This window comes from Pteropus vampyrus, unplaced genomic scaffold (assembly GCF_000151845.1).
Source record: "Pteropus vampyrus isolate Shadow unplaced genomic scaffold, Pvam_2.0 Scaffold20, whole genome shotgun sequence".
Classification (NCBI taxonomy): Eukaryota; Metazoa; Chordata; class Mammalia; order Chiroptera; family Pteropodidae; genus Pteropus; species Pteropus vampyrus.
Window position 1 is genome coordinate 8,985,278 of NW_011888801.1, and position 20,007 is coordinate 9,005,284.

General features: G+C 35.6%; 1 protein-coding gene and 1 pseudogene across 1 annotated transcript in view; both read left to right on the forward strand.

Annotated features, from left to right (window-relative positions):
• Positions 1–14,407, forward strand: part of NRG3 (neuregulin 3) — a 1,091,888-nt gene extending 1,077,481 nt beyond the window's left edge. Inside the window, exons 10-13 of the mRNA XM_011355455.1 lie at positions 3,841–3,968; positions 8,223–8,393; positions 13,589–13,660; positions 13,900–14,407. Coding sequence (XP_011353757.1) covers positions 3,841–3,968; positions 8,223–8,393; positions 13,589–13,660; positions 13,900–14,407 — 879 coding nt within the window. The remainder of the gene's footprint in view (positions 1–3,840; positions 3,969–8,222; positions 8,394–13,588; positions 13,661–13,899) is intronic.
• Positions 14,408–18,220: 3,813 nt separating this feature from the next.
• On the forward strand, positions 18,221–18,327 carry LOC111736555 (annotated as a pseudogene).
• The last annotated feature ends 1,680 nt before the right edge of the window (positions 18,328–20,007 follow it).

Sequence of the window (20,007 nt, forward strand, 5' to 3'; positions counted from 1 at the left end):
TATTACTTTGAGCAAACATTTTTCTATTTGATCCATTAATAATAAATAAATAAAATATTTTAATTTACCTTTATTTATTACTTTTCTGACATCTTTCCTTATGTAGATCTAAGTTCTGACCTATGCCATTTTCTCTCAAGGCACTTCTTTTAAAATTTCTTGTAGGACAGATCTGCTGATGATGAATTTCCTCAGTTTTTGTTTGAGAAAGTCTTTATTTCACCTTTATGTTTGAAGGACAATTTCACTAGAGATATATTTCTAGTTTGGTGGTTTAAAAAAAAAAAAAAAACCTTTAAATAGTCCACCATTCTCTCTTCTTGATTTTATGATTTCTGATTAGAAGTCCACTGTTATTTCTTAATCTTTTTCTTTTATAGGTGAAGTTGCCTTTCATTTTCTCCAGCTTTTATTTTAGCATTTTATTTTTGTGTTCTCTTTCTTTTATTTTTTTATTTTTAAAAATATAGTTTGAGTATGATATTCTGTTGTATAGATTTTTTTTGGTTTTTGGTGTTTTGATGTTCTACGAGCTTCCTGTATCTGTTAAGAATTTTAGATAGTTCTAGGCCATCGTTACTTTAAACATTTCTCCTGCTCCATTTTCTTTTATTTCTCTTCCAAGTATTCCAATTATATATATTTTATACCATTTGAAATTGTCCCACAGTTCTCGAATATTATCTTCTGTTGTTTTCCTATTTTTATTTATGTATTCAGTTGTTAATGGAGAAAACTCTGAATGCATTTCAAAGTGGATGCTTTTCCCCTTCTTTTGTCAGAGATATGAGATGATTTTTTTTTGTTTTTTTGTGGGAGATTCTGGTGTGGGTCTGGAGGTAAAACTCATGAAAGTTTGGGAACCCTCCCTAAGACTGCAGCCCTCAGACAATTCTTACTTTCACTCTAGTGCATTCACAGATTCCAACAACTATTAAAATTATCACTTAAGTATTCCTACCAGTTTATGGTTCCAGCAACTTTTGCTACAGGTAAGCTGATCTTGACTATGATTCTTTGTATTTACTTGTCTCTCCAGATTTTAGAAGGGTGGTTTGCCCTGCATCGTCACTTATCTGATGGATATAAGAATGGTCATTGAATTTTAGTTTGTTCAGCCTTTTTCTTAACGTAAGGACAGGAATGAATTTATAGGTAACAAGCTCTTTGTCAGAACTGAAAAGTAGAGCTATCTTTAAATTCATTTGAACCAACATTTATGGAATATTAGTTTGAAGGATGACCAAATCATTAGGGTGTTTTTTAGTGTTCCCACACGTTTCAACCAACCCTGGATAGGAAATAAAGTTAAACCTGACTCTCAAGTTATATGCAGCCACTGAAATGAAAATGATTCTTGTGAAGGCTGAGAGAGAAAGGAAAAAAATCCAAAGTAATAAATTTTGGAAACAAATTTGTGTTAATGGATCAAACTACCACAATGTAACTGTATAACAAAACAGCAATGTAACATTTTGAAAGAAAAGATTTTGAACACAATATCTAGTACAAACCCTATGAATAAACAGAACTTGTAAGAGGTTGATTCTATTGAAAACTTTACCCAGGAATTTGAACAAGGCCCTCTAGCTCTCAGGATCAAGTCTCACTCAAGCAGAGGCTCTGAACTAATGGCCCCAAAGCTGAATTAGGCTGTTTGACATATGTCGTTTTTAAAAAATGTCAATATTTAATGATTCGGTGATTTCTCCAGAAAATCTGGATGCTCCAGAAACACTTGGCTGATCTTTCCCTTGACATCCCTCTGCAGGAGCAGAACAGAAGCTTACTTCCTCCAGTTTTCCACAGATGTCCCCAGGTCATCTTACTTGTTTCTGTAGCTGAGTCTTCCAGGCATCCGAGTTCGTCTTCTAAACCAATTTATTAGAAGTTGAGGGTGGGGATGGGGGTATTTCCTTACTACCTTTTATAAAACCTGGAAATCAGAGGGAAATTCAGAATGTTTATTACATTTTAGTAACATGTCCATCGATTCACTTTTTCCATGGATAGTTTGCAATAAATAATTTTAATTAGATAATAAATAAGTACACATGAAGGCATTTCCATCATTTTTCTTTTTTGGATCTTTATAATTCTGTGTTGTTGGAAACAATCATCTTTTCCAAATTATCTCCATATCTTCTTTTTGTTCCATGTCAATTTACTCCATTTTGCAAGCAGTCCCACCAGCTTCTGTAAATCGATTTTGCAGAATTCAGATTCTGATTCAGACATTACTGCCACTATGTGGTTTGTTTTGGAAGTACTTAAAAAGAAAACATTTAGTTAGAAATTTTTAACTTAAGTTTATGTAACCTTGACATTTTCCCTAGTCTCCATAACCCATACCTACTGATATACTTTTCCACTAAGATAACACCTAGTTAATAGTTTATTTTACTTTTATTTTTATATGCATTCTGTGTGGTCACATGTGAAGCACAGAGACACGCACAAACACAAACATGCAAACAAAAGTAGATGTATATGTACATACAAAAAATATATATATATATAGTTAAATATATATGTATATACACACATATATATACTTATACATATCTACCGCATTTTCTTTATTTATACAAATGGATTTATATTATGCACAATTTTTTTGTACCTTGACATTATTTTTTTCAATAGCTGTATAATATTTGTTTGTGAATATTTCTATTGTTGCTAATTGTTCCTCTTTAGTGTTTGTTTTCTTTTTTGTTATTAAAAATTGTACTGCTGACATACTCTGGTGATTATATCATTTTGAACTTTTACAATTATATTAATGATGAGAATTCCTAGAAGTAGTATTCTGGATCAAAGAGTATGTATATTTAACATTTTGAAACATATTGCCAATTTGTACTCCAACGATTAGCACCAACTCTACTTTTCTCAAAACTTTGCCTTTACTAGATATTTTTGAAATTTTTTTGATCTATTCTGATTTTTATCCCTTCATAATGAGTGCAGTTGTACACCTTATCATATGCATATTGTGTCTTTGTCTTTATTCTTTTTGTGTGAAATTCTTGTTCATATATTGAATCGGAATGTCTAAATTTCAAAATCTCTGTAGTTTTGTTAGTATTCTAAAAATGTCATTTATTCATATAGTTTTTATCTGCAGCTTCTAGGAGAGAAACCTTATTGCCTGCACAGTGCCAAGTGATCAGAGAGTATTAAACTTGGCTACTTCCTGCCTAGTTAAGATGCCATGTGATATTTCCCTTGAGGCAAAGTTTTTCTTTATGTGTCATCTCTATAGATTTTTCTTAGGCTCCTGTGCCTTATGAGATATCACAGTCAAAGGCGAAACCAAGGGTTAATAACTTTAAAGACTAAAATGCTCAAAAATTTCTCTTTTTTGACATGGTAAGTACCTGGCAACAGACTGAAAGAGGGTGGTGGGCAGATACGCTGAATCAATGCCCTCTAAAATTTTAAAAAAAGATCTTAGTTTCATCCAACCAACATTTATTGAATTCTTATCTTAGTAATCAGCTACTAATTTTTTAAAAATACATGGAATAAAACATGTGGGTTTTTTGGCTGTCATGCACTGTGTGCCATGGATGTCGATTGAAATGAGAAGACAGACTCGGGATTCTAAAATGAAGAACCCTCTTGAGTGGACCTTATCTAATCAGAGAGTTTGAGGCAAGGAGGGGAGAGCATACTCACTGTGTGAGAAATGAGATACAAATGATATTTCTATCATTCTCCTGATCAGGTGCCTAGTGGAAAGTTACTGGCAAGTTCTAACACTTTTCAGTACCTATAGGCCCTCCTCACATAACCTATCCTCCAGCTCAACTTTGTGCATGTGATTTCCCACAGTATTCAAAGGCGGAAAGGCATCCTGTGACTGCATTGGAGAAAATGATGGAGTCAAGCTTTGCTGGCCCCCAGTCATTCCCAGAGGTCCCTTCTCCTGACAGAGGAAGCCAATCTGTCAAACACCACAGGTACAGGTAGTTAATCATGGTGGGAATGGGCACATTCACACTATGTATGACTCTGGACAATAAATGCCAAGGAATGGTAACACTATTCAGGAGAGATGATTGTTTTGCTTCTCCTGTAGTTCTCCATGGAGTGGATGCTCAAACAGCTCACAGCAGGTAAACCAAACATACCGGCAGGCTGCGATGCCCCTATAAGAATTCTAAAAGAACTATTAACAACATTCAAGCTGCAGACACAGACCAGTGAATGAAACAATTGCATTCTAAAAAACTATTAAAAACACGATTTTTCCTAGTCTGCCTTATTATTGTCTGCAAATTTAATGACTAATTCTTCCCTAAGCAGCTGATGTGACATGCTCCAGGTCTTCCAACATGGTTCTCACACAAAGAAAACTTTTCAGAGGGAAGAATTCTGGCAAATCTTCTCCTTGAGTCCGTAAAATCTATTGTCAATGCAGTGGCATTCCTTTAGAAGCTGATCATAGGAATTGGTTCTTTTGGAGAGAAAACCATAATAAAGTTATTTTATAAACTTCATGACATTCTGAGGTTGAAAAACTTCTTCATTATCTTCTAGTCACATGCTGTACTTTATACATAAAAAATTTTGAACTCTAAAACTTGAAAGTCTTTGTTTTAAGATAAATGCCAAAGTTTGGGAATAGACATTATGTTTACGTTACTTAAATGTATATTCTCAATCTTTGTAGAAGTTGTCCAAAGATTTTAAGCTTCCTTTTCTTAGTGAGAAGTATAGTATTTTAAAATTTAAAAACATAATGGAGCTAAAAATTTTTTAAAATCCAATGTAAAAAGTAGCAGTTGTTATCTGCAATGAAAGATAAACATTGGTGTTCACATTTTGAAAACCACCATGACAGAAGCATGCATTATACAAGGAAATTATCTTCTCTCTTACCTCTCAATGAGTACCAAAGGAGGAAAAAAAAATGTTGCTGACTCATTTACTATGAGATTTTCTGTCATTCTCAATATTAATTCTCAGTACTTGATGGTGATTTTTATTCTTGTTCTACATGAATAGAGACTAAGATACTAAAGGTTTCCTTTTTTTTTTAAGTGGTTTAAGTATTTTCAACAGGATTAAAATATGTTTGGCTATTGGATAATTGCTTTAGTTATTAACTACAAGTTTTTGGTTTATATCAATTCAGACACTTACAGATATTTCCCTGTGAAAAAATTATTTCAGTCCACTGGAGCTAATGGAAGCTCTTTAATTAGGGAAATAGGTCCAAAATTACCAGCCTTTTAGAAGATGAATATTTTCTCTAAAACAGTATTTTCCCCTGCTGATTATAATACATGTTAAAGTGGTATTCCATCCCGTCAAGTAAAATAATTAAGTATAATATTATTCTACCACTATATTATGCCATAAATGTTTTAAAGTTGAGATAAAAAAGAATTACAGCTTCTAATATATTTGAGCTGCAGATACCCTGCTCCTACTTCTTGTCTGTGTATACACCCCCTCCTAAACTTGGCTTCTACTGTTGTTTCTAGGAAATAAGGTTGCCTTTAAAAGAACTTCCTTTTTGTTTGGTTCAGTGACATTGTAATATCTGTTGGCATATGTTGTGTCCTGATAGATAGGCAAGGGTCGATTTATAAGGTGCTTCTAAAACTGTAAATTATAGATTAATATATCATAGCTTTTGTTGTGTAAAATATGCAGAAGACTTAAATGTTTTCATGATTGATAACCTGGTCACTGATTTATATAGCCTGCAAACTGTTCCATAACTTTCTGAATGCTATTGGGTTAGAAGGTTGGAATAGCTGATTGCTCAATAGATATAGAACTGCTTTTAAGACGGGTCACTAGTTCACACTGGTAGACTTTGCTGTTGTGACAGTTCGGCTAGCAATGAATAATTCATTTCCTTCTGTGCACTGCAAATATGACTCATTTGGATAACTCATTTATGAAACAAAGCTATTAAATCAAAGCCATTGTTTCTCATTTTTAGTCCAAAAAAACCTAATTTTTTTAAAGAAGAAATCTATTATGTCATGTCATACTTATTGCATTATATTTTGGCAATATAACTCATTTATAGACAGCACATATGTAGATTTTTTACAGTGAAATAAGTCTAGGGTTTTCGTGGTTAGTGGGAGCCTTTGAGTTGTCATTGTAGCAGAGGAACTGGAGAACTCATTGTTTTGAGCACCTTATGTGCCAGGCTCCGTGCTAGACACTTTGCAATCTCTTTTACCTCCCATAGAAATCCTATGAAACTTAAGCATCATGCTAATGCCTTTCTATTATACCTTCTCCACCCACGTCTAGTTTATACCTTTCTTTGCCTTGCCCTGTGCACTAGAAGAGTAGCAGGCTCTCTTGTTCTCTAGCTTCTGTTGGTTCAATGTGAGGTGCCTGAAAGCAATGGAAGGGTGGAGGAAAAGACTGCTCCTAGTAGTTCTGCCCCCACCCTTCCTGCTTGGCTGCCATAGTTATGTCTCTTTTCCTGGCCCAAAGTGCCTGCCAGGTGGTCCTCTTTTTATAATCCTTTTCTCTCTCCATTCTGGTAACTGCTCCCTCCCCTTGTCCCTTCAGTTATAGGGATAGTAACAGCTTCTTGTTGTTACTATCCTGACATATGGTAGTATCCTATGTTGTGAGTTGTTTTTTGTTGTTGTTGTTGTTTGTTTGTTTGTTTTTGTCTCTCGAACACTGAATATACTTTTGCAAATAGCAAAATTTCCCCATTTGACCCAATTTAGAGTGCCATCTATTTTCCTCCAGGACCCTGACTGATAACTTCCTCCAATATCACACTGCTAGTAATGTATACACCTGAGATGCACACCCATATGCAGCTAATTCTAGCACCCAAACCTGAGCAGACTCCATAATTGCCACTGGATGGTATACATAAAAGCTGGAAGGGAGAGAAACAAATGAGTTATTATGGAGTTCCTTAAATTTGTTGCCTTAGTGACCTTACTAGAAGTCCCTTGTTGTTAGGCATTTTGGGACACAACATACAAGAAATATGATAAAAAAATAAAGTTATAATAATATTGTCAGTTATGATCTGGTGTTTGCACAAACTCAGTAAGTCAATGTTGACTTGAGGAATATGAAGTCTGGTCAGTCACCTTGCCCAAACCAGGAAAGTGGTTACTAACATTCAATGTCAACTTATCAATCTCTGACCTGAAATAATATTTGTGGAGTTTCGTTTTATATTTATTAAGTAGAAATGACAGTAATATTGTTGTGAGAAAAGTTACAGAGCTCCAAGTAATAAAGCAATATGAGCGAAATTCCTTTGGGAGGCTGGTCCCGTTAGAACTTAATAGGTTTATTAAAATTTTGAAAATGTTTTTCATCTTTCTCTACATAGTTTTATGTGGTTTGACCACATAAACTGGCATCTCATGGAATATATTCACAGGAACAAAGTTCTCACTACTCCACAAAGAAGTAGGGTAAATTCAGTTAAGTGGAAATAGGAATGGATATGGAATAAGTAGTGAGTCAAATTAGCAATTGATCTGTATAAAGAGCCTTGTTATATTTAACATGATCTATATAGGGATCTCACCTAAAGTATATTTCATTTATGTCTTTTCTTCTTTAACAGCATCTAAAAATATATGGTTATTTGGGTATTTGGATGTATGAGTCAAAATGAGATCTATAATCAGATATTTAGTAAAAGCAAACTCAAAAGAAAAATAATTTACTTTCTTAAGATTGATGAAAATTTGAGGTAGTGAACTGAGAATTTAGCACATACGTTAAGAAGAGAATGCCAATTAAAATAAGGTTTGTTTATTCTACCACTAACACAAGTGAAATTATCTCTATAAATCCCCTCAGTGCTTTCTGTATTTAGTTCTTATCTAATAACAAAGCCATTTTTATTTTTATTAGAGAGACAGCTACTGTAGCATGGATAATGAGAGAATCAGGATATTGAGAATTCCTTAAATTCACCTTTTCTTTTGGCTGGAAAGCTGCAATTATTTTAGTCCATTGTGCTCCCAAATGGAAAGCCAGAAACACAAGAACTTCTCTGTCTCAGTCTCTCCAAGGGTAAAATGGATTTGGCAACTTCTGATCCCCTCCTAGCAAAGATAGGACAGTCATGATGGAGCCTGGCCTAGCACTTTGAGGATCTGGGGTGCATATGCAGTGTTTGAAAAGTGTGAGCAGCCACCTGTGAAGGTATTGTTATGATCAATTTGTTTGCTGGTTTTCTTTCACCCCAGCAGAAGTCTCTCGTCTTGCTGCAGCCCAGGGCAAAGGAGCTGCATGCTCCATAGGAATGCCTTCAGAAGGACACCACCCTCACCTCGAAGTAGGCTGGGCGGAATTGTGGGACCGGCATATCAGCAACTGGAGGAATCAAGGATCCCAGACCAGGATACAATGCCTTGCCAAGGGTAGGTCTTAAAAGCAATGGAATTAGGGAGGGTGTCATAAATGCTATAGTTTTAAACTGAGTTATGTTCCTTGGGGTTTTATTCAATGATTTTATCATCAATTGGCTACTCATACTTTCATCTTTGTTCCACAAAAGTAAACTAATTTAAAAGAATAGGTACAATGGAAATAGATAATAGGAAAGTGTTAGATGGAAAAGAAATGTAACACTAAGAAGAAAATAAGTGTGTATTAGATATCTAGACACTGTGTTATTATATAGTTGCTAAAACAACTGGAAATTTGTCTTTGATTAAAAAAAAAGAGAGATTTCTTAAGGGGACTAAGGTCTGCCTTCATCCTTAGGTTTGAAAAAAATTACTTAATTCTCTGACCAGTATCGTGGACAATAACCTGCACAGTAACCTGTAACATATATGTAGGATCTGCTTCCCTCAAAAATTCTTGAACATGTCTCAGTTAATGCTGACAGGATATTGTCAAAGTACAACCTGCTGAACTAAGATCTCTAGTTTCAATCACAGTGAAGGGATAGAAAGATGAGCTTAGGACACAATAGCTGCAGCTCCTCTTTGCAGTGCAAAATGTGTCTCCCTTCCTCTGAGTGGACGCAAACACTCGTAGTGCTCATGACATGGTGAGTGGAATATAGGATGAATTTTAGCTACCATTCACTTAATTGATCTACTGTTCAACGAAACATGGCAGCTCTTACTTAAACTGACTGAAATTTAAATCTCGTCTTTACCCCTTACTACTTGTGTGAATTTTAGAAAGTTTTATCACTTTCCTGAAGGTTTTTGGGCAGAGTTGTTTTGTTTTGTTTTGTTTTTTAATTACATGTGTAAAGAGTTCATACCTGTCACGTAGTAAGCAGAGAAGTAGTACTGGTATTTATTGTCACAGGACTGTTATAGAATTATCATTGATTTCAAGAACAATGCAATCAGAGTTTACTCCAGAAATTTTAGGAATCTGTTTCCCCACACAAGCCAGGTTCTTATTACATCTAGTTTGCATCTCTCTCAGTGAGCCAGGTCAGGTTTCTATGCTGCTTTGGCCTGGGTGATTTTTCCACACTGTATCAAGCTGAAGGCCAAAGCAGGTAGGAGGTCTATCACAGAGCCTTACCTTTTTCTTTCCTTCTGGGCAAGATATATATGCAGTAGTGCCCTGTCTGACAAAGCTCAGTGACAGATTTCTTGAGAAATACTAGAAAATAGGAGATAAATAGCCTGTGGCTGGGTTTTGTAATTCTAACACAATTCCAAATGGACTGTAAAACGTATTTGGTACAGATCAAGGATGATAGTTGCAAATTCAATATAACAGCCAAGTTATACAAAATGTATAATGCAACTCAAGAACTAGTTGGCATTTCTCTTTGCCTTGTATCTGGAAAAGGGAGCTGTATTTAGTCTATAATTATAATTAATTGTGTTTTACAATCATTTTTCTTCTTCAATCACTGATAATGTCTTTTACTTCAATCACTGATAATGTCTTTTACTTAGGAATAGTATATTTTATGAGTGGAGAAAGAACCCAGCCCATGCTGCCTTTCTTTTTGGGGGCACTGTTATGGCTATTAGTCTATATGTCTCAGGTATAAGGATGCTCTGAGCCTGTGCTGGGCACAGGCTTGAACCATACATAAATGAATCTTCAGAGGCTCAGAGATTCCCATTGCATGTTCAGGCACTGCTTTGTCTTTGACCTAGAAGACTTATACTTATTGTCTGTATGGTGGTGGTTTTATTTTGGTTCAATCATCATTGAGATTGGAATATTCTCTCCAGCTGGCTGGCCATGTGTATTTTCCTGTGTGTGATATGCACCCAGTGTTGATAAATGGTGACTCTAAGTATAAGTCACTGTGTGCTCAGCACGATGAATCTCAGGGAGCAATCTCATTCTCAGTTCTTGAAAACAGCTATTTTCCACTCCTGGGGGACCGACGTCTCTCTGGACTGGAAATAGGATTGGTAATAGAATTTCACAGCTAAAGGCCCTCTCCAAATCTGGCCCTAGCCTGGAGGGGGAGGGAATGAATTTGCAAGAGCTATCAGCCATCTGCTGCTTGTTTATCAAGCATGTAGGCGCTGTCTGCTAGTTAGGCTCCCGGTGTATGTGACTTCTCTCCTTGGCACTGACTTCAGCCCAGTGTGAAGTCAGCACCTATCTTAGTGAAGCCTGAGGAAGGAGTGAGGTGGACAGGAAATTAGTCAGGAGGCTTTCCCCTAACTGGTGGATCGGTGACAACATGGTAATGGATCACAGAGCTTTGAACTGGGTTATGTCAGGCAAATCAAACTAATCTATTCATATGCTAGACAGAAAGAAATAGAATTCAAAAGTTAGATTGCCACCTTCAAAATAGAAGGAATTACAAATTACACTGATTATCTACTTCACTTGACTAGCACCTTTACATACTTCACTTCAGTGATTCTTCAGGACTTTTATAGATGAACCCATTAAGGATAGCAGAGGTTAAGTGGCTAGGCCCAAGGTGGGATATACCATGTAAAAGAACTGAGATGGAATACTGGCCTTTCTGACTAAAAAAAACCACTAAACCAAAGAAAGAGTGTGAAGAAAATCACATTCCTGGTTGGTGATATGTAAATGGAAACTGTAGTTGTATGGCTTCGGAGGGAAAAGTAGATGTCTTCAATTTAGTCAGTTCATTCTAATGCCATATGCACTAAAAAATAAGTCTCAGAGTCTCCTGGGAAATACAAATTCCTTGGCCTGGCCCTTGAATTACTGAGAATAAAACCAAGTGACTAATTGTTGGAATCTTTCACCTTTAAAAGAATATTTTGATTTACATAGTTACCGAGGAAATGTACTTATGATTTCTTCATTGAGGGATCAGAGGAAAGGCATTTCAAACTGATATTTTACAATCAATAAATTACAAGCTCATGGATCTAACTCATGAGTCATCGACTCTCAGAGGATAAAGAACTCTGAGTACCTTCTAATCCAGAATCACATCTAGAAATATAGCTCTCACTTTAACTTCTGGAGAGTAGTGTTCAGCTTCTACTCAAATATCAGTGCTAGGACATTCACAGAAACTGTAGGAAGAAAGTGAGGATGATTAATGTGCCTCTTGTTGAATAGTGCAGAGGCATTACTTCAATTAGTCCTCAGAGCAATCCCCCTCGGTCAGTATTACTACCTGACTATTTTAATGAATGAGAAAATTGAAGTGAGGATGCTATTTGTCTAAGAATGGCATTGAGACTTGAAGTCATGTTAGATTCAAAACAAAATCACATTTTAGAGAGTCCTAATTGTTTAAAATGCTTCTTCACGTTATGGTAACATTTTAGATTTCAGTTATTGCCAGCCATGTGTTCCATAACTGACTTGTGAGGTGACACATAAGTCAACTTCAATTCCTCTTTCTTATCTAAGTCCTTAATTCAGCCCTTAGGCATATTAGAACATTGCTCCAAGTTTGGCTTGAATTGCTTCTTATCACTTAGTCATGCTACATGGTTGGTTGACTTACTGAGGCTACAATTGACTAAATCCTCTAAGATATTTTTACGCCTTTATCCAATATTTTTACAAATAATGTTTAGATCCAAGTATAAGAATTTGCATCTATCGCCATCACATTTCAACCTATTAGATTCTATCCACTGATATACTCTGATATTTGAGTGAAATATAATTTTATCCTAATTAAGTTTTTTGGCTCTGTGCCATTGGTGAATCTGATAGCAGACATTCTATATAATTGTACATTTAATGGTGTTAAGAGCATGGTGCTAAGGACAGAACACAAAAGCCTGAAATGTGTTCCCTTTCTTCTTGTTGACATTTTCAGTCATATAACACTAAAGTAAAAAAAAGTAAGATTCCCCCAGGGAATTTCATGGTATGTAGCTCTACAGTTTCACAGGTAAAGATTATATATCCTTAGATGCCCACTCATTTATAGCTTTAATAGTTACAATTAAAATAAGATAACTGGGGTTTAACTTCTTCCTCTTCGGCCTACTGAAGGTAATTTGGGACAAGTCATCTGAGTACCCCTTAGTCCAATTTATTCATCCATCCAATAGTAAATAAACCACACAGTTTTTTAAAAAAATTAATGTGGTAATTATAGATGAAAGTGCTTTTTAAAAGCACGATGTAAATGTTAGCACTTGTTATGTGTGAAATGAATATTAACTGGAATATAAAGGAAGTATTTACCTTTAAAGTCTGTTTATGTATTCATGCATTCATTCCACCAAGATTTATTGGTTGCCAACTCTGTACTAGGCACAGCACGGGACTATAACACCTAAATTTGTTCTCCATCTTTTCTCACTCTGTAGTGGAAAGACAGACCCCCTAATTGCTCCCATATGTCCTTCAATAAAGACTTCTATTTAGTGTGCTAAGCACTTCATTGCAGTTATTCTTTGTGTGTATAAACATGACTTTTATTTACATTATGATGTAAGACAGGGGAATGAGATTTATTATATGGAGGATGGATATGTTTAGATTATGCTTAAATTTTAATGTTTAATTTACATTAAGGACAAATAACTGAGAAATAGCATAAAGTTCATGTCCCCAAACCACATTTTTCTGAATCTACAATATACCTGCCCCACTTCCTGGCACTGGAAAGTTCAGGGCACTAGGAAATTCACTAGCTCTGAATAGGCAAGAAAAGGGCTAGCCAGATTCTGGCATATTCAAATGACTTGGAATGACATGTTGTCATTCTTGACAAGTCACTGCCATGGACCAGTGAACTACCTCTCTTGGTTCCAGAAACCATGTGGGGAAAGTTGCTAGATTGGTAGGGGTCCTATGGAACTTGCTTCATGTCAGTCCCTGGAAAGACAGAGGAGCCGTAAGCCTCTTGTTCCCATTTTTTGGCTCAGCAATTTATAGCGAGGCAATTTCTACAGAGCAGAGTTTCAATAGGAATTGGATTTGGTTCCCCTAAAGTCAGTGTGAAGCAAAAAACTCAGGACTGTAGCACCTTGATGCTTAATGTTGGGCTTCCTGGTTTCTCCAACTAGGGTGACCACATGAGTCTTCTGGACTAAACCAGGGCTGAGAGGGTGGTCAAGTTGATGGAGTGGAGTAATGCCATTATGGGTTTCCTGTTTGTCACTATGGAAAGGCCACACTTACCTGCTCAATCCCCATTTACTTTGTATTCTAGGATAGAGGTCAGGAAGACTATATCCCACCTGCCTATACAGCTGTGGTGTGTTGAAAGATCACTGGACTTAAAGTAAGAAGATCTGGGTTTGAGTCTCAGTCTGTCACTTATTTTCTGTGTGACCTTGGGCAAGTCACTTCACCTATCTGAGCTTCAGTTTACTTCTCTGTTTAACTGGGAACATATTATCCGTCTGATGGGGATGCTGTGAGAATTCAGTGAGATGGTGCATGTGGAAAGTGCTTTGTTGACTGAATAGTACTCTAAGAAGCACTGGCAGAAAGAATGTATAACACTTTGTTTCTTTTCAGGTATTCATCTAATGGTTTAAAAAACCAACAAAATGCATCAATAAATATGCAACTGCCTTCAAGAGAGACAAACTCCTATTTTAATAGCTTGGATCAAAAGGACCTGATGGGATATTCATCCACAAGGGCCAGTTCTGTGCCCATCATCCCTTCAGTGGGTCTAGAAGAAACCTGCATGCAAATGCCAGGGATTTCTGAAGTCAAAAGCATCAAATGGTGCAAAAACTCCTACTCTGCTGATATTGTCAATGTGAGTATTCCAGTCAGCGATTGTCTCACAGCAGAACAACAAGAAGTGAAAATATTGCTAGAAACTGTCCAGGAGCAGATCCGAATTCTGACTGATGCCAGACGGTCAGAAGACTACGAACTGGCCAGCGTAGAAACTGAAGACAGTGCGAGTGAAAACACAGCGTTTCTCCCCCTGAGTCCCACAGCCAAATCAGAACGAGAGGCACAATTTGTCTTAAGAAATGAAATACAAAGAGACTCTGCATTGATCAAGTGACTTGAGATGTAGGAATCTGTGCATTCTATGCTTTGCTCAACAGGAAAGAGAGGAAAATTAAATACAGATTATTTATATGCATTAATTTAAGAGCATCTACTTAGAAAAAACCAAATAGTCTATCGCCCTCATATCATAGTGTTTTTTAACAAAATATTTTTTTAAAGGGAAAGAAACGTTTCAGGAGGGATAAAGCTTACAACTGAAGCTTTTGGGTAGAATTCTGAATACAATTTCAGTTAGTCCCAACACTGTCCTCTTTGGCTCTTAGTAGATGTGGGCGATTCAGACCCTTGGCCCCCACAGCACCAGTGTCCTCATAAAAAAGCACTGGCTTTTACCAGGTTTCAAAGAGACAAGCTGTATCCTGAGGGCGGACATGCCAGTGAGCAGGTGACACTTGCCATTTGGCTTGACAGATCCAACCCCTAAATTTCTCTTCACTCGACAGCCTCATTACAGGTTATGTCATGTCAACAAATGTAGTGTTTTCTATTTAATTTTTGAAGAATGGCACAAAGATTCTGGAAGGAGAGGGAGGACAGGAGATAGGGGAGTCGTTGGGGGCAATCTTAGCTACTCTTACGTGCCGTCTTCCTCTGAAATTTGAAGGTGCAGAACCTCAGAGGGAGATAGGAAATTATTACAGAAAAAGGGACAAAAAATCACAGTGTTGTGTCACTAAAATCATGCTGATAGAAATGTTTTTCTTTGAGAATTTTTAGGGGCTTCAAAGGAGCATTTCTCAGTGTGTGTGTGCCTGTGTGCGTGTGTGTGAGAGTGTGAGTGTGTGTGTGTGTGTGTGTGTGTGTGTGTGTGTGTGTGAGTGAGCTCCCCTGAGCATTGGTATGCTGTATGCACATGTGTTCATTGTGAGTATGTGTGTGCATGTGTGTGCGTATTAAGCTTGCTAAAATTTGTTCTGAAACATCAGGGAATCTAATATTCAGAAAAAAAAAATTTCCCTCTTAGATCTGTTCACTTTGAATTTTTTCATTAAGTATAAAATTCATTTAGTAAGTTCTTAAATCAAAGTCACTTGCATGGTGGGGTCCCATAAAACTCTTGACAATGTCTAGACCATTTTCTGATGTGAATACTTCTGAGAGGAGCAACTATAGGTTCATTGATGATACCCGTATCACAAGGCGAGTTGAGGATGTGTGTTTATTTTGAATCATGTGTACTTAAATTATTTACACAAGCCAATGACCAAATTGACAGTTGCCCTTTGCTTTTTCATCATCCTCATTACTATTTATTTTGTAGCAAATCTACAACAACACGTGGACCAAGACATTGGCTTCTGTGATTAATATGGAAAGAATAAATTGTTGAAATCACAAAGCCCAGAGTATTTAGTTCATAAGAAGCCCTCAAAAGAACAGTAAATTGTGTTGTATGTTCATTTGGAATAAAGCAATATTTTTACCACTGCGGAGGTGAACTGAAACTTCTCCTGAAGATTTGTCTGTTTTATTTACTCTTAATTTCATGGGGGCATTCAAGGAAATTAGTGTTCACATAACCAGTCTTTTTCCAATTATTGGTGGTGTTGTTATGTTTACACTGTTTTAAATAAAAAGGCACAGTATTTGAAAGTATATAAAAGATTTCTTTTACTGCAGTTTGGGAAAAATTTGGTTAAAATCTCTTTGTGGAAAAGTCACATTCCATTGAAAGGAAATTAACTATTTCTGAATCAAACAACATTGAATACATACAACTCTTATTTGAGGTTAAGTGGTTTCTGTTGAAAATATATTGCAAATTGCTCTTTGAGAACATTCTTTAATAATAGACAATGTCATATAGGAGAAAGAAAGAACAGGGTTTTTTTCAACACCGTTTAGAGAAAATTCAAGGTCTCAAATGTTGAAGACATTTTGGTAGAAATGCATTTTATATTCAACAAAAGGTTTGAGGTATTCATTAGTTATCCCATTAATTCCATTGTTTTGAATATAGAAGTAATGTTGTTAGCCTCTTAAAAGATGGTTATACATTTTTAATTTCTAGAGCAACTATGTTCTCATTTAAAATATTATATCTTTGGGAAAATATTAGAAAGATGGTCTTTATTAACAGGTAAAAAACCTATAAGTTGCATATCAAATATATTATTGTGTTGAAATTTATCACAATTATCTAACATTACCTGGAAGGTCTCACAAGTTTGTTGATATCAACCTTGTTCTTGGAGTTTTCACTAAAATGTTACTTGTTGCTTATTTGAAAGATTTATACAAAGTTTGGCTAATTAAGAGTTTATATACTCTGTACACTGTAGTTATTTTAATATATTATTTACTCTGAAAAGATTAGAAATTATCAGTCTAATGTAAGTCCTGATCCAGCCTTTTATTTTTTTAAGTAGAACTATATATTATGTAATTATAAACACAACACCCTTGTACATTCCGAAGAGCATGAACCTCAGGCACATCCGCTGGCAGTCTAATATGAAGTATAGAAATATAGGTGCTTCCTAACTGATAGTCAAGACAAAATTCTCTATAAAGAATAAATATTAAGGGTTACTTTCAGTGGTCAATGTCTACTTTTGGAATATGAAGCTCTCCTCTGAAAAAGGTCGAGGCTCAAAAATGCATATTTTGGGGCACCAGCTGGCAAGTGCTTATAGCATCAAGATATTCAGCGTTGATATAACATGGCATACAGCTGGAGCCATCGGTATTTTGTCCTTCAAGTTCATATGCCTACAGATCAATGCTTATTTCTACAAGACACCTTTGATTTTGCTTCATTTTCCTTGTTTTTATTATGTAAACTGGTATTTAGACATTTATAATTAAGTAAGTTGCATATTTATTATTTACTGGAAAATTAATGTCACCCACTATTTTTACTTTAAATCATTTTCTGGTATGACCTTTTTTATAAAGCATATGTTATTTTAATTTGCCAGTGACTATTGTTCAAAATATGTGACCAGTTTTAAGCTAATGAGAAATAGTAGAAATGATTTTGGAATTGGCATCTAAGTTTTCTCCCTGATTTTCCTATGTACATTATTAAGTGCTTTATTTTACACTCTAGTCCAATATCTACCGTGCTATGGATTAAGGACCAAATATTTGTAAATTTCTCACATCTTTAATGATTTACACCATTTCTAAGTAGCAACAGCAAAGTCTTCTGGAGGAGGAACTGTGCTGTTTTTAGAATTTCATGAATTAGCCTGTTTTGATCATAATATAGAGGACCAACCAAAAAGAGAATAGAATGGCCAAGCAAATGTTAAGAAAATACCCACCGGCTTCCAGATTAAATGACAGCTGCAGTTTGAGTGAGGCCTCTGGTGATCATGGCTAAGACTCTCAGTAACCAAGTGTTCAGCAGAATATGATTGTTGTCTGCAGTAGTTATTCACACCTAACCTGCAGTACGGTGCTACGGGAAATCGCGACTCTCCTAAGCGAGGGGAATGGCGGTTCCTTTTATTTCAGCCCTATAAACAACAAAATATTGCTCTGAGATGAGCTCTGTGAAGCATTTCCCAAGTGAGTATACAGTATGCCTAGGAACACGACAGGGGCGATGGGATTTTTTATTTGATCTTTTGGTACCTGCAAAACATTTTATATATAAAAATACATTTTTATTATTATTCAATTGTATAGGATGAGTACAGTATAGTCAATGATAGCATGTCTATACTGTGTTTGTACTTTAGTCTTCAGAAATTTAGTCTTCTTCCAGGAAGACCAGTACAACGTTTCTGAGCTGTTCTCAATTTGAAATGCATCCCAACATTTTGTGGGAAATGAGGCTTTAAATAATTATTATCTCATCTATGGCCATACCACCCTGAAAGTGCCTGATCAGAAGCTAAGCAGGGCCGGGCCTGGTTAGTACTTGGATGGGAGATTACATAAGAACACCAGGTGCTGTAGGTGTTAAAAATAATAATTATTATTGTTATTATCTCTTTCTCTGTTTTTTTTTTTTCTTTTCTCTTTTAAGAAATAGTGAAAGTAAAACAAAAAAACCATTCCTTAAGGTACACATCGTTCTCCTATAATAACCTGTTTCTTACAGTGATTACACATACACACACATACATATATAAAAATGTGCATATAAAGATATATATGTATATTGAATATAGGTTTTTGATGATTTTAGTAGCTTTATTTTTGCTTAATTTGACAAATATTAAAGTGATTGCCTCATGGAATGCCAATGAAATCAAATCATGTAAAGATCAGCCAACGTGGCAACATTTAGATGACATAAGCATTTTTCAGTTCTTTCTCTTTCTTCGGAAAGCAGAAATATCGTCATGTTGGAAAATTCAAAAGACCCTGAAATAAAATCTCTGCTAGATTATCTCTTATAAATGAAGATTAAACTGTGGGTGTATATGATTGCTATTCCTATAGTGTATAATGATCTCAAATATAATTTTTACAAATTAATTCAATTTCTCCCAAAGATCCCTAAACAGATGACTTTGACTTCCAGCACCCACTGAACTCTAGTGAGGAGTTGAAGTGAAGATGGAGTAGTGATGGTGGTGTGGGGGAACTATGTGCTAATGTTGGATACCCTGTGAGGATGTGAAATTAATAGCAAAGGCGAGGAAACCTAGAAGTACTAGGCTTCTAGTACTTTGATAAATTTTTGTCATAAATACCTGTATTGATTGCACGTGTATTCTTGCCTATAAAATAATTGTGTGATGGTAAACAGTCTTATTGTTGGAAATGAATTAGAAAATCTTTATATTGAAAGCTTTGTGAAAGTTTTGTGAAAGCTTCTAACTTATCTACTTACTATAATAGCTCTACCACCCCATTTGTCAAATAAGGAGGATGATCTAGTTCACTTTCAACTTCCTTTCAAATTGAATATCCTGTTATCCACTCATTCTAACTCAGATTTTACCTGGTCATTTGTCATCCTATCACTTCAACACAACCCTTTAGAAAGTTAACGGCTATAAGTCTCTCTTTGTAAGACCCCCAAATTATTGGAATCTGTATATGAATCTATGAATAAGAATTAGTTTATAATGTTCCATTGAATTTTTTTTTGGAGAAATAGACAGGACCACTTTTGCGAATGTTTTTAAAGTAAATTTACCTAGGACAGGTAATAAAAATAAAAGAATGGCCAAGTAAATACTTAATTTCAAAGCTTAAGCATCAGAGCTTTCCCCAGATATTTGGGTCAAAATTTTCTGCAGATTTTTTTTTAAGAAACTGCATCCTGTGAACCTTTACCAAAGATAGAGCGAGGGTTTCTGCAGAGAAAGCATGAGACCTTGAAGATGTTCTCCTGTCACAGAGGAAGTGAGGATATTTATTGATATTCTCAATTATTTGAATCTCGAACTCATTATCATAAACTCTCCATTAATTGTGAATAAATTCTCTAGAGACATACATTATAGCCGACAATAATCCTGTCTTTACGAGACACAATAGATACAAAAATGTAGGGTTTACTTATTTAATTTTTATTACGATTGCTATTTTTGACAAATCAATATTTACTTACTCTTCCACTAACATCCCAACTATTCTTCCATATATAATTTGTCTTCATCAAGATCACAAAGTCTGCATTCCTTA